This window comes from Siphateles boraxobius, unplaced genomic scaffold (genome assembly GCF_051911475.1).
Source record: "Siphateles boraxobius isolate OS27281-9 unplaced genomic scaffold, OSU_SipBor_1 11, whole genome shotgun sequence".
Taxonomy (NCBI): domain Eukaryota; kingdom Metazoa; phylum Chordata; class Actinopteri; order Cypriniformes; family Leuciscidae; genus Siphateles; species Siphateles boraxobius.
Genome location: NW_027508711.1, coordinates 9,295,360 through 9,308,737, shown reverse-complemented (window position 1 = coordinate 9,308,737; position 13,378 = coordinate 9,295,360). Strand labels below are relative to the sequence as shown.

Here is a 13,378-nt window from a genome sequence, read left to right as displayed (position 1 = left end):
CTATTAATTTTACATGCAATATCCACTACAGGCATTTGATAAACCAATTAATGATTGGTTATATTTTAAAAAGGCTTATATCTAGTATGGAATACAAGTGTTGAGGAATATCTTATTGTAGCTCAATAACAGCAGTAGCTGAAACTGCAGCACTGTGTCCCTGCTGGGTGAAGCTTCAAAAATGACCACATAAAGCATCAATTACAATATTGAATGAAAAAATAAACTTTTTTCTTTGCTTAGTATTTAATAAAGGATCACTGGTGTCAGGCATTCAGGGCGTAAAACAAGAACTGTCATCCCAGGAAGACAAGGTTATTCATGCATACATGGACATTGATCCAACCAGGCCCAAAGCATTGGTTAAAACAACAATAGGAACAATAAAGCCAATAGGAAAATCAGTATAACAACATAACCACAGTTCCTTTCCCATTCAGTCCCAATTGCATTATGGGAATACAATGAACAATGCTAAGCATATTATTTCATATAAAAGTATAGATGTCCACTTTTGGGATTTTACTATTTTTCTATTAACAATGCTTTTTCACGATGCTTAGGTTTAGAAATTATAAAATGAGTGATGATTTGGTCCTTTTAGCATTAAAGTATATCCCAGAGGGTTTGCACAGCTTTCAAAGCAAAACCGGGAAGAACTGAAATTATGGTATGTTTGTTGAAAGAAAATGCAGTGCTGGCTTATTAATAAGGACAAAATAGTCAAATAACGTCAAAGGATATGAGGAACTATGAACCACATTTCACTAAATGTCTCAACAAAAGGTATGGAATCCAATGTAAGAGCTGGAGTGTCTCAATAAAAATGAAATACACTTAACCATATTCCTTCACGGAAAAATAACCTACAATTAAGGATTGAACTTTCCCCCACATGCTAAGGGTTAATTCACACTTGTAGTTCGGTTCTCTTGGTTCTTTTGATAAGAAAACCAAAAAAGAAAATGAAACATTTAGTCCTGGTTTGCTTAGAGTTCACACTATTTTTACAGCGAATCTAAAGATAAAAAACAAAACAATAAATGGCTTTTATGACATATTTTGTGACAGAACTTACTAAACATCCGAAACAATACCTCTTTTTAGGATTGCATCTTGTGACATCATGTCCCGTTTTTGGTTAATTTACATGTCTTTGGTCCATGTTGCATTCATATTTCGTTCGTTTGGAAGTGGATCGAGACCCATCTTTTCAGGGGTCTGATAATGCTTTTTGGTGTGCACCAGGGTTTGGATGGCAGCGTTCACACTTATGCAAATGAACCGCACTAACAGAGCAATCGCACCCGTGTTCACCAAACCTGGCAGTGTGAACACACTCTAAAGTGTGTGATTTTCAAAAAAGTTAAACAAACACTTCTCTTTGGGAAACATCGTCCTGAGGTACGTGGATTTGCATGAGCGCTTCTACCCGCTCCATGTTGGCCAGAGTTGGGGAAAGGTCTGGGACTGTGGGTGTGCAGGGTGAGGTTAAGAGAAAGTCACAGTCAAAGTTTGCGAAGGGCTCCAGGGTCAGGCCTCGACGGGATTTGGCAGGCCGGTCAGGCCGGTTCTTCAGCTCCACGATTAGCTCCATGGGGGTCTTTTGGAGCAGATGCGAATCAAATGGCGTGCCGTGGAAAAAGGTTTGGCGCTTGAAGCGTTCCAGTGTTCGAAGGCGACGTGCTGGAGTCTTACAAAGAAGCTGAGGAGAGAAAAAATGGGTGTAAATGATTGAAGTAATGCAGTTATTACTGGAGGTGACTTGTGATTTGTTAAAAAGTGACATATCAACGCCAGGAATTAGTACTCTGCCACAAATACTTACATAGAAACTGCAAGTAACACATTGAATTAAAGATGACATTGCTCCAATAATCTTTAAATTTTTTAATTCTAATTATTTTAGATAAATTATTTTAATTTTTACAGAGTAATCTCACATGTTTACTCCATGATTTCAGAAGGGATCTCAAAGTCTTAAACGCAAAGTCTTCAGAATCGCAATCAAAAATCACAGCTTTCAGTATGAACTCGCCTAAAATTATCTGAATTAAATTACCCAAATGATCCAAGCAATCCATTTTATAAAGGGATTTTTTGAATGATTTTGAAAAATATTTTTTAATGATCTCATTTGTGTCTATTTTCAGGGACAAAATTGATACTACTTTGAACATTTTGGCGAATAAAGCTCCCCATCAGGTGTCCAGGTCCCACCTCTGTAAGCAGCAGGGCAAAAGGAGGAGAGAAGTTTTTTGGCATCTCATAAGGGAAGCTGCGTACCCTCCTCAGCATGCAACAGTGATCTGGTTCTGGGGACACTGGAAACTGAGAAGGGAGGGGGAGTTAAGAATGACTTGGCAGAAAACACACATCACACACAAGCAAACGTGTCATAGCAAAAAAACACAATATATGCAAATATATGTGCATTTGTCCTCACCTGTCCAGTGGCCAGTGCGAAGAGGAGGATGCCGAGAGACCACCAATCGGCAGTGTGGTTGTAGGGACCACCGCTAAGGACTTCAGGAGCTGAAGAGACAGATTTCATGAGAATCTTGCTTACATTCCACACATAGCTAGACATAAACATCCTTTCATTTGCTCAGCCATAAATATAATTGAATGACTCGTTTGGCATGTATGTACATTATTCCACATATAATTCAAAGTAATTCTTTATTTGTTTTCATTTCTTAATTTATTATAGATTTACCCATGTATTGAATTGTTCCGCAAATAGTGAATGCCCTCCCTCCACGCTCAAGACGCCGGGACAAACCAAAGTCAGCCAGTCGTAGGTGGCCTGTAATAAGATAGACGTTTATTATTGATCATTTAAGATTACAGTATATGGTTTCAATATTATTATTGTAGAAGACTATTCGTTATTATTATTAATATAATATTATTTATTTATGGTTAGATGTTTGTTTGATTACATTTGAATTTTATAAGCTTTGATGTCATATTTCACTTCAGCATTTTAACAAACAAATATTGAAATGATTGAAATATTACAATAGAAATGTTGTGAATTGGATTATTTGTTAATATGGTATTGCTATCACAATGTCATAATTGTGTAAATACTCTAGGCCTATTCGGTTAGCGTCAAGCCTGGATGTTCTGGAAGATTCCATGTTTACATGAAAAAAGTGGACACATACTGCCCTCCACTGGAGTGACTAAAGAACACTTACCCTGATCTGTTAGAAGCACATTTTCCATCTGTTAAAAATACAGTGAATGTTTTTAAGACATTCTTCTGATATTTTAGGGATCATATTTATTATCATTACATCATTATATAAAACAGTGTATACCTTCACATCACGGTGGATGATTGCACAGTCATGAAGGAACCCTATAAACAGAGATGATACAACATGATTATTGTGATAAGCATTCATAACTACTGTACTTGAACAAACATTTTATTTATGTGCTTGACACAAAATGTCAAGGTATTTTTTATTAATAGGATCAGCAAAAATCTATAATATAATATAAAATTTGGTCAGATTCTCACTATTAACTATGACGTTTGCCTCAATTAACTCCCAATTACTGCTCATTAATAGTTAGTATGGTAGTTGTTAAGTTAAGGTATTGGGTAGGATTAAGGGATGAAGAATATGGCCATGCAGAATAAGGCATTGATAATGTGATTTATAAGTACTAATAAACAGCCAATACCATAATAAAATGCATGCTAATAAGCAAATATTTAGATTTGGACTCTAAACTAAAGTGTTTTCTTAAAATGTATATAATGCAGGGGTTCTGCATGTTTTAGGATGGTAAATTTAAGACTTTTTAAAGAACTTTTCACAATCAAGTAAAGAAAATTTAAGGAATACATTTAAGGGAAGACAATACATCAATATGTTTTCAACATTGAGAAAATTAGTAGGCTAATTGTTTCTTGAGCACCAAATCAGCATATTAGAATATGCATCCAAGATGAGCGTCATTGCTTACCTAAAGCAGAACCCAATTCAGCAGCAAACACTTTCACCACATCCTCTCTGAACTGGCCAATCATCACCCAGTATGTGTACAAGTCTCCTGTGCTGCAGTAATCACACACTAGAGAAGGAATAAACAGAATCAAATCATATGACCAGTGCCTGAATGTGTAAATCCCAAATAGAGATAAACATGAACACAAAATTCCAACTGATACATGGAAAGGGCAAGTGAACCCCAGAGAAAACATCTGTCACTTTGGGAGATGACTAGATTCATAATACATCAGTCAAGACATTCTGTTTGTAACAGTTATGCCCTCACCCAGACCACTGACTGGTAAAACATCATGGTTTAGATGAAGTACAGAACATTCTGGCATGGTTTCACAGACAAGGTTTAGATTAAGCCAGGAATAGGCTTTAGTTCAATTAGGACATTTAAGTAGCTGTTATAATCGTGCCTTAGAAAAAAACATTACTGGCGTTTACTTGAGATAAAACAATGGCACTGACATAGTTTAAAATATGTCAATGCAAGTTGCTTTTAGTTAAAATCGCTAAAATATGTCATTTGTTCACACATTTACTATTTTATACATGGTGAATGGCACATAGTGCACTATATAAGGGATAGGGAATGATTTAGACAGTGTAAATATGCTTTACACTGTAGCGAATGAAGTCTGGTTTGAACATATCAGACCCATTTGAATTCTGCACAGAATGCTTTATTTTTAAATGGTAAATGGACTGCATTTATATAACGCTTTCACAGACCCAATTGCCACCAAAGCGCTTTACATATTTGCCTCTCATTCACCCATTCACTCAGTCATTCATACACCAACGGCGGTGTCAGCCATGCAAGGCGCCACTCAGCTCGTCGGGAGCAGTGTCGTAGGTGTCTTGCTCATGGACACCTCGACACTTGGTCAGGTGTAACCAGGGATAGAACCACCAACCTTTCGGTTTGTAGACAATCTACATGAACCACTGAGCCACTGTCGCCCCTATCCCGGTTTCTAAACAATATGGGGGAGAAACGGTCAGAGATTAGGAGGAAACTGCAGCTTTACCGAGCTCAGTGGCTCTGGCCGAGGCCGAGCTGTCTACACTAAACGCTATTGACTATTTAAAAAAAGGGTCGGAGCTGTTGGATATGTCCCGCCCTGTCTACCTGTTTCAGTTTAAATTACATCAACAAATTGAATAATGCTGCACTTCAGTGGGCCTTTAAGCCTTGTCTGTGAAACATTCAAGGGGTGAACTGAACAGAGAAGAAGGAAATTTACTTTCACAAATGCAGTCAGGATCACTGGGAAATTAAACACTGGGGAAAAAGGACTTGAGGTTTGGATTGAGGTGTCCTAGAACATAGGAGTGTTACTAATGCTGCCTTCACGTGCTTCCGGGATTTATCGTAAATACGGGTTTCCTAGGTAAAAATTGGACACGAATGTCCTCTCAATCAGTATTTACCACTGGAAAGATCAGGGATAATTTTGATACCCAAGATCCCAAGATGGGCGGACCATAAACTTGGGATATATTCTATCTCAAGATGACAACACATGACGTTATATTCTGAGCTCTTCAGAATTATTTGTTTCTAAGGGACCACTATCAAAGCCTAAATGAATCTGCAGCGGTCAGGTGGTACAGCAGTCACATGGTCCAAGTAGGAGCTCTCAAACAATTCCCATCTTACAAGCTGTAATTACGTGCTATACAAGGACGTATATGCTTTTAAAAAATTGATACCACGTAATTGCTGTAATAACGGATGGCGTGAACGCAAAGTCAAACACACCTGAACAAGCTAATCAAGGTCTTTAGAATTACTAGAACGTATGCAGGTGAGTTTGACATTGAGGTCAAACTAGGCTGGAGCTAAACTCTGCAAGAAATGGATCTCGACTGCCAGAGTTGAGAACCCCTGTTCTAGAATTCAAGCATTCTGGCCTATCTAAACAAAGATATCTAGTTCAGAAATAAATGTCTGTGGCTCACTTTACATGCTAGCACTATTTAAGAACTATTTGATTTTCAACTATAGATAGTTGCAGAGGTCTTGGATCCTGCTTCTGGTGACCCACTGTCCAGCAGAGTTTAGCACCCAGCTCAGTCAAACACACCTGAACCAGCTAACCAATGTCCTCAGGATGACTCGAAGGTTGCAGGTAGGTGTGTTGGAGCAGGTTAGAACTAGTGAAATAGTGGGTCTCCAGGAGCAGGATTATAGACCTATGGGTTATTGTACAGTATATCTAAACATTGGCAACATCATGAAATAAGCAACATGGGTTTGGGTTGTTCTCAGTCTCATACTTTGTAGACAGTGTGGCAGACAATATCAGAGTAAGAAATGTAATTGAACTGTGAAGTGTGTATGGTTTATTTTACACATTGTCCTCCAGCATAGTATGTTGTTGAGACAACTATAGTTCAGCCATTCCACAGGTTGAAATAAAGTGGCGCTTCCAAAACATTGTTCTGTTTGGTTTTTGAGCACCCTTTCAAAAACATTTAAAAATCTCATGACCCCGAACTTTGAAAAGTAGTGTATCATTTCAGATTACATGTCCTCTTCACAGCTCCTCACAGATTTGAAGTGGAATGATAGTTTATGGGAGCTCCAGGCAGACTTTCGATCCACATGGCACTTTTTGTGAGGGAAGATTGATTTAGTGGTGGGAAAGGCAGGAGGAGAGTTGGGGCAGGGGTGTGTTCTGATTCACTCACTAATGTAGATGTGTCGCTGGGTCTGCCAGCAGTCCTGCAGGTCGTGGACAAAAGGATGGCGGACCTGACGCTGCAAGGTAACAGTTTGACAACAAGAGCACAGGCACAGTGAGTCATAAACCTCTGTGGGTTTTGAACTCAACCTCTTCATGTACCAGGGTGATAAAGAGACCTGCTAATATTCATCCTAGCTCTCTTTTAGTGAATTTGCATTTATTCCCTTTCTGTTGCTACTAAAACACCTATTTTGACCCTTCCTTTTATTACAAAAGCATTGGAGAAAACGGTTCTCAACCAACTCCAGTCTTATCTTAGCTCAAATCAAACTCTTGAAACTTTCCAGTCTGGTTTTAAGCCTCTGCACAGCACCGAGTCTGCTCTATTAATGGTTTCTAATGATATACTGTTAGCGACTGACGCTGGTGACTCTGTGATCTTATTACTGTTAGACTTAACTTCGGCCTTTGATACAGTTGATCATAAAACTCTATTATCCAGACTAGAATATTCTGTGGGCATCCAGGGTACTGTCCTCAGCTGGTTTAGATCTTATCTAACAAATAGAAGTTTCTCTGTCAAATTGGGTAACTTTTCTTCCTCGCCAGCCCAACTCTCCTGTGGAGTGCTGCAGGGCTCCATTCTCGCACCCATTCTTTTTTCCATGTATTTACTTCCAGATGATACACAAATTTATTTCCCTCTGAAACGCAACAAAGATACTGCTCTAAAATCTCTTTTTGCAAGCCTAGAAGAAGAAAAATGTGGTTTTCTCAATATTTTTTATTTTTGAATGAATCCAAAACCGAGCTTATAGTCTTTGGCCCTCATGACAACTATAACAGCAGTAACACTGATCTGGACTATCTTTATCCAACGTCATCCTGCATTAAGAACCTAGGTGTTCTCTGGGATCAGAACCTCAAATTTGAAAAACAAATCAATGCGGTGATTAGTTCGTGTTTTTTTCAGTTACGTCTTCTCTCTAAAATTAAATCCTGAAATAAATTCAAACTTGAAAACACACACCACCTCAATCTCCATTGTACTTATGACATAAGCTAGAAGTCAGTGCCTGTAAAAGATGACACAGACCATTTAACCTAATGAAAATGAGAATATCATTGAAAAGTGAGGACTTGGGCTCACCTGGACTATTACTTCCTCCTTTGACTGCTCCAAAACTCCCAAGCGCAAAATCTCAGATTTTGGAATAACCTACATTAGACAATATAAATCACAAATGGCAAATGAACATTACCGTGTTACTATGACAGGCTGTTTATTCTATCTCATGAAGATGAGGCCCAGTTCATATACATTACCGTTCACAAGTATGGGGTCAGTACGTTGTTTTATTTTATTTAAATAAAATATCCCACAATAACAAATTAATTTGGTCAAAAGTGACACTGACAGTATTTCTATTTTAAATGAATGCTGTTCTTTAAAACTTCCTATTCATCAAAAGAACCCTGAAAAATGTATTATGGTTTCTGCAAAAAATATTAAGCAGCAAAAACTGTTTTCAACATTATATAAAGATGTTAATGAAATTACTTAAGCACCAAAGCAGCATATAAGAATGATATCTGAAGGATCATGTGACACTGAAGACAGGAGTAATGATGCTGAAAATACAGCTTTGCCATCACATAAATTTCATTTTTTATATTCAAATAAATACAAAGTTTAAAATTTTAATAATATATGTTACAGTATAACTGTTTTTTTAATCAAATAAATGCTGCCTTGGTGAGCATAAGTGTCAGGGATACTCAGAAATGAGAGAGATGGAATATGGACCGAATGGGAAAGTTTATTGAAATCCAGCAGGAACAACGGAGAACAGGTGAGTATTGACTTGGGCAGTTTGAAGCAATGGTAGACAGGATAATTTGGGTTTCTTAAGCCCTATTCAGACGGGATTAGTTTTACAAGGGTAGATGGAGTAATGTAATTTTACCACAGGACATCTGTAATATGAATGGCCAATTTGCCAAGGATAAGAAATCTCAGTAAAACCAGCAGAGGTGGGAGGGGTAACTCGATTTACACACTGCCGTCACCTTCCTGATATAATATGCACAAACACATATAATCTAAATAACCTATATATAAAAGTAAGATCTGATCGAACGATTTATTAATTACATTTATTAAATTCTAATTGGGTTCTGTTGGTAATAGGCACTTACCTAAAGCTAAAAGAAGTTTTGTGCCTTTGACAAGTGCTTTCGACCTTCTCTTTGATCTGAATGTTGTGTGGAAAACAATTGAGTTTTGCCACAGACTTGCACCACCATACTTGAAAAACCACGGAGGCCATCTAAATCTAAACCTAAAGGTTGGCAACTGAAAATATTCTCAAATATAAGATAGTTTTGATTTGTTTGACATTTATTGTGTAATAGTCTGTTATATTTATTAGTTTTAAATGTGTAGAATAGTCATTAGACATTTTTACCTTGACTGCGTAGGTCTTTTGCTTCGACTTATCCTTGACCTTTAAAATGGGACCAAAAGATCCTTTCGCTATGTAACCCAGCACCTAGAGGTAGGACGATATGAAAAAATACTGTGAAAAACAGATAAAATAAATAAGAAACTGTTGACAAATGAGGGATCTTATTTTCACCTTTTGCCCTTGGCATCTCTCACCTGAAAATGTTCATGTCCTGGGACATTGCGGTGGGGGAATTCAGGCAGAAACATGTTGATAAAGCTTGGCAAACTCCATTCCATTCGGAGTTTCTCAGGGCCCGGCAATGAGGAGACCAGGTGCTCAGGAATGGATGGCTCCTTGTCACAAATCATTCTATGTGATTCGATTCGCAATGGGTTGATTCTGCAGAGCCCAGCTGGGAGAGAAATCCCCACAGCAGAGAGAAATCCCCTCCATCTGGATATTTGTGATTGCTCCTCCGACCCTGTGTACTGCTGTGAATGAATGTCATTAAATAACCATTACATGGTTACTCATATTCCAGCAATGACCTATTTTTCAACATGCTCATTGGTGTTTCTGTATGGACACTTTGCAATCCCAGAAGTCAATATAGATCACCATCTTCAATTTTAAATAATAACAAAAAAACGTGCTAGGAGAAAATAATGGGTTATAAACAACATAATTTAAGGGAAAAAATAAATATTTCATGGTTAAAATTAATTGGGGTTTTTTTTCACGTCCCAATACCCGTCAATTATGGATGAATAAAAATGGAAAAATTTCTTACATTTTCAATTAACAAGTGTTAAAATGATTTTAGTGTTTTTGCGTGATCTGGCACATGTGGTTTATGAAGACACAAATGTGTATAATGACATGGGTATTACAACATAAAGGTGGCTTAAATGGCTTAAAAAACATACTAAACTGTTACTAAACTAAAATGCTGAATGTTTTCTGTGGTGGGTAAGTTTAGGGGTAGGGCTAGTGTAGGAGGAATATACCGTTTGTACAGTATAAAAAATCATTAAAGGTGCAATAGGTGATCTGAGAAATAGTAACTTTGCATCCGATCCCACCCTCACTTCAAATCGCCATGATGTGTCCTGTAGACAATCACTTATTGCACCTTTAAATCTGTGTGTGTGTGTGTGTGTGTGTGTGTGTGTGTGTGTGTGTGTGTGTGTGTGTGTGTGTGTGTGTGTGTGTGTGTGTGTGTGTGTGTTTGTGTGTGTGTGTGTTGTGTAAAATTTCCACCTCCTTGTGGGATGTTTTATTCTTTATCATCATTTCCACAACAAAATGATTTTAAACTCATGCTCATGGGAACAACATATAATGAAATTATACTGCAGTCCATGGCAAAACCAAATAGTCAGTATTACCCCAAAAAGGTTAAATTGTGACATTACTGCATCATTTACGGTCACCGTGTGTGGTTAGTTGTAATGATGAATTTAAGAAAAACCAAAGTGTATAGTCAGTTTGAAATAGATAATCAAATATTGCATGCATTTAAATGTGTGTGTGTGTGTGTGTGTGTACATTTAAAAGTGCCTATAGTAAAGGAATCACAGTAATATTCATATTAATTAAAGGATGTTACTCGTACTCCAATGCCAAAGCTTGTCCTTTGGCTTTGCTTTCTGTTTAAATCCACACAGATGTGAAATGACTCATAGAATTATTGTACATTCAGAATACAGTTCATACATGGACACAATTTATTGGTCATTACAGTAGGTAAAATAAATGTTTTAAAATCACTGTAATGCCCTGGTTGTCAATAAAAAAAGGTTCTGCAGCTTCATAAGTCACAATAACTATACATATATACTTTTGTATTACATACTTATCAGTATAATTTTTTTTTAATTAAATGTGACTTAAATTGCCCTATTAAGATTTGGCTTTTAAACTAAACGTACGCACTGCTATACTTTTACAACCGGAGATCAAGCATAAAAGTAGCCAACACATGCACAGTGGGCAGCCACCCTGAACACATGCTTCTTTCTGCAAAGAAACTTTTTTACCACCATTCATAATAAGAAAATAATATAAATACTAACCTTGCTGTTTTTGCTAGCATCGGCACCCATCACATTTGTCGCTCTGCGTGAAACATTAGTTGAATCTATAGTGTTTCATCCATGTTGTCGCCTGTAGTTTCAGTGACAGTGAGTGACAGAGCACTACCTATGTGCATTACTGTTCTAATCGCTCAAGTATGGACAGACCAGTGGCTTTTACATTGTTGTCTTACACTGAACTATGAAGTCGAACTCATTTTTCATCAAAGCGTTATCGGTCTGTCTGACAGATATGGCGACAAAAACAAGATAATCTCCGATGGAGTCGACGAATACTTCGCATCCTCCCACGTTGCTGTCACCCAATCATATTTTTTGCTGAGTTTTAGTCCACGCCCACTCGAGCGACCTCTCAAAATAGAATCAGGAGCTGTGAGGGCTAAATTATTGACGCGTAGTTGCATCCAGTGATGAAACGTCATGACGCTATTAAACATTAAACAATATAGGATAATGCTTCCAGTTCATTTACAGTGATATGACTGTGTTGTTATTGCATTAGCGTATAAGCTACTACTTGATTTTTAAAAATGTTTTATCTTGTTTCTGGGGAGCCACAGCACTGCATATTTTTATGTCTCTTTTTTGACATCTGGATTGGGACACTTTTGCCATTGAGATAACTAGGGAAAAGTGTCCCAATCATCCTGAATTCACCCCTACTCAGTTTAGCTGCCTTCCTAACGAGCTGATGTAAAGTTATACCTACAAATTGTGCAGTAAAAACAAAAGAGAAATATTAAAATGTATTTCTTTGTGCTCTAGAAGTATTATGGACATTGTTATTTTAGTATAATTGAGAAAGATTTTATTAATATTTTTTATTAATTTAATATTTTTTGAAATATTTTTTAATATTTTATTTCAGTTAATTTATTTCAAGTAGGCCTAACAAAAAAAAAAAAAGGTTTTAATCTTAAAATAACTATAATAACCCATGGTTCTGAATTATTATATTAGCATTTTTGTCAGTTACTGACAATGCTTTTTTTATGTGGAGTGTTTGACGTGTCGTGTGACAAGTGATCTGTTCAGTAGATTGCATAAGACAAGGGATTGGATTATCTCTCAGTGTTGTTGGTATACGACTGAACAGTTTGTATGACTGAATTTATGAAAACATGTTGTCTATGAACCTTCAATATATTTTTAATATTATTTCTGATTCATTGATTATATATTTTTTTAATGTTTTGTTGTCTTAAATTTATTGATGACAAAAAGTGCAGCAGTACACTACAGTAAAAAAGACAATACAATTTACAAAAAAATTGTACATACAATACATCACATATTATATTCGATATAAAGATAATTCATATATAGACTTAAGTCATGCAGTTTTATGGTACTTTGACAAATAATAAACATGCGTCACCAGTCTCATGATACATATAAGTGAATATAAGTTGTTAATCAAAAATGTAATCAACTGGGCCTAGTAGGCTATGCTATTTTAGATCAAAATATTCAAATATTTTGGATAAAATGTGCTTTATTATACAATTTGTGATATGAATAAAGCATTTTTAAAATATTATTCATTTGTGACGTTATTTGAATATTGAATTATGAAACTGCATTTTTTCCCTGCATAGGATTAAGGTTTCTCCACTCTTGTAAATTTAACCACTGAGCTAACAACAATAAATGGGAATCGAATCGAATCAGTGAAAAGATTTGTGGCAATGTAAAACATTTCTATCAGAATAATTTTTGCCAACTAGTCGAATTTTTATTAATATTAAGGTAATACCAAAGCCGTCTAAGGAAAGCCTGGCCACTCCCTATTGTACCGAATTTTGGTTGTAGTTCCACCAGAGTTCCACTGGGGGGCGATCGTCCGAGTGCAAAATGAATGGGAGTCTATGAGGCTAGACGGCTAAATTTGTCTCTTTCACCCGATTGCCGCTGAGAAATCTCAGATTTGAATGTAGATTTTGCAAGTTCAACATGGGTTATAGGTCCAAAGTTGAATGAACAAGTACTTAAGTCCTTTTGATTTCTTACAGGTTGAGTTGTGGTTGCCCATAACACGCTAGCATTCTGCTAATGGACTTTGATTGGTCAGTGAAGGACTGATTACGTCCAGAGCTGCCGCTTGATGGCATCGTGGC

At 36.8% G+C, this 13,378-nt stretch overlaps 1 protein-coding gene across 1 annotated transcript; it reads right to left on the bottom strand.

Annotated features, from left to right (window-relative positions):
• Positions 1 to 227: 227 nt before the first annotated feature.
• rskrb (ribosomal protein S6 kinase related b) lies at positions 228 to 11,546 on the bottom strand. Its single transcript, XM_077194913.1, has 12 exons — positions 11,241 to 11,546; positions 9,378 to 9,656; positions 9,184 to 9,267; positions 7,866 to 7,934; positions 6,720 to 6,789; positions 3,988 to 4,095; positions 3,330 to 3,370; positions 3,207 to 3,234; positions 2,720 to 2,809; positions 2,447 to 2,535; positions 2,221 to 2,331; positions 228 to 1,705 (listed from the first exon to the last, which is right to left on the bottom strand). The coding sequence occupies exons 1-12, from the start codon at positions 11,268 to 11,270 to the stop codon at positions 1,367 to 1,369; spliced, it is 1,338 nt and encodes a 445-aa protein (XP_077051028.1). The 5' UTR covers positions 11,271 to 11,546; the 3' UTR covers positions 228 to 1,366.
• Between the last annotated feature and the right edge of the window lie 1,832 nt (positions 11,547 to 13,378).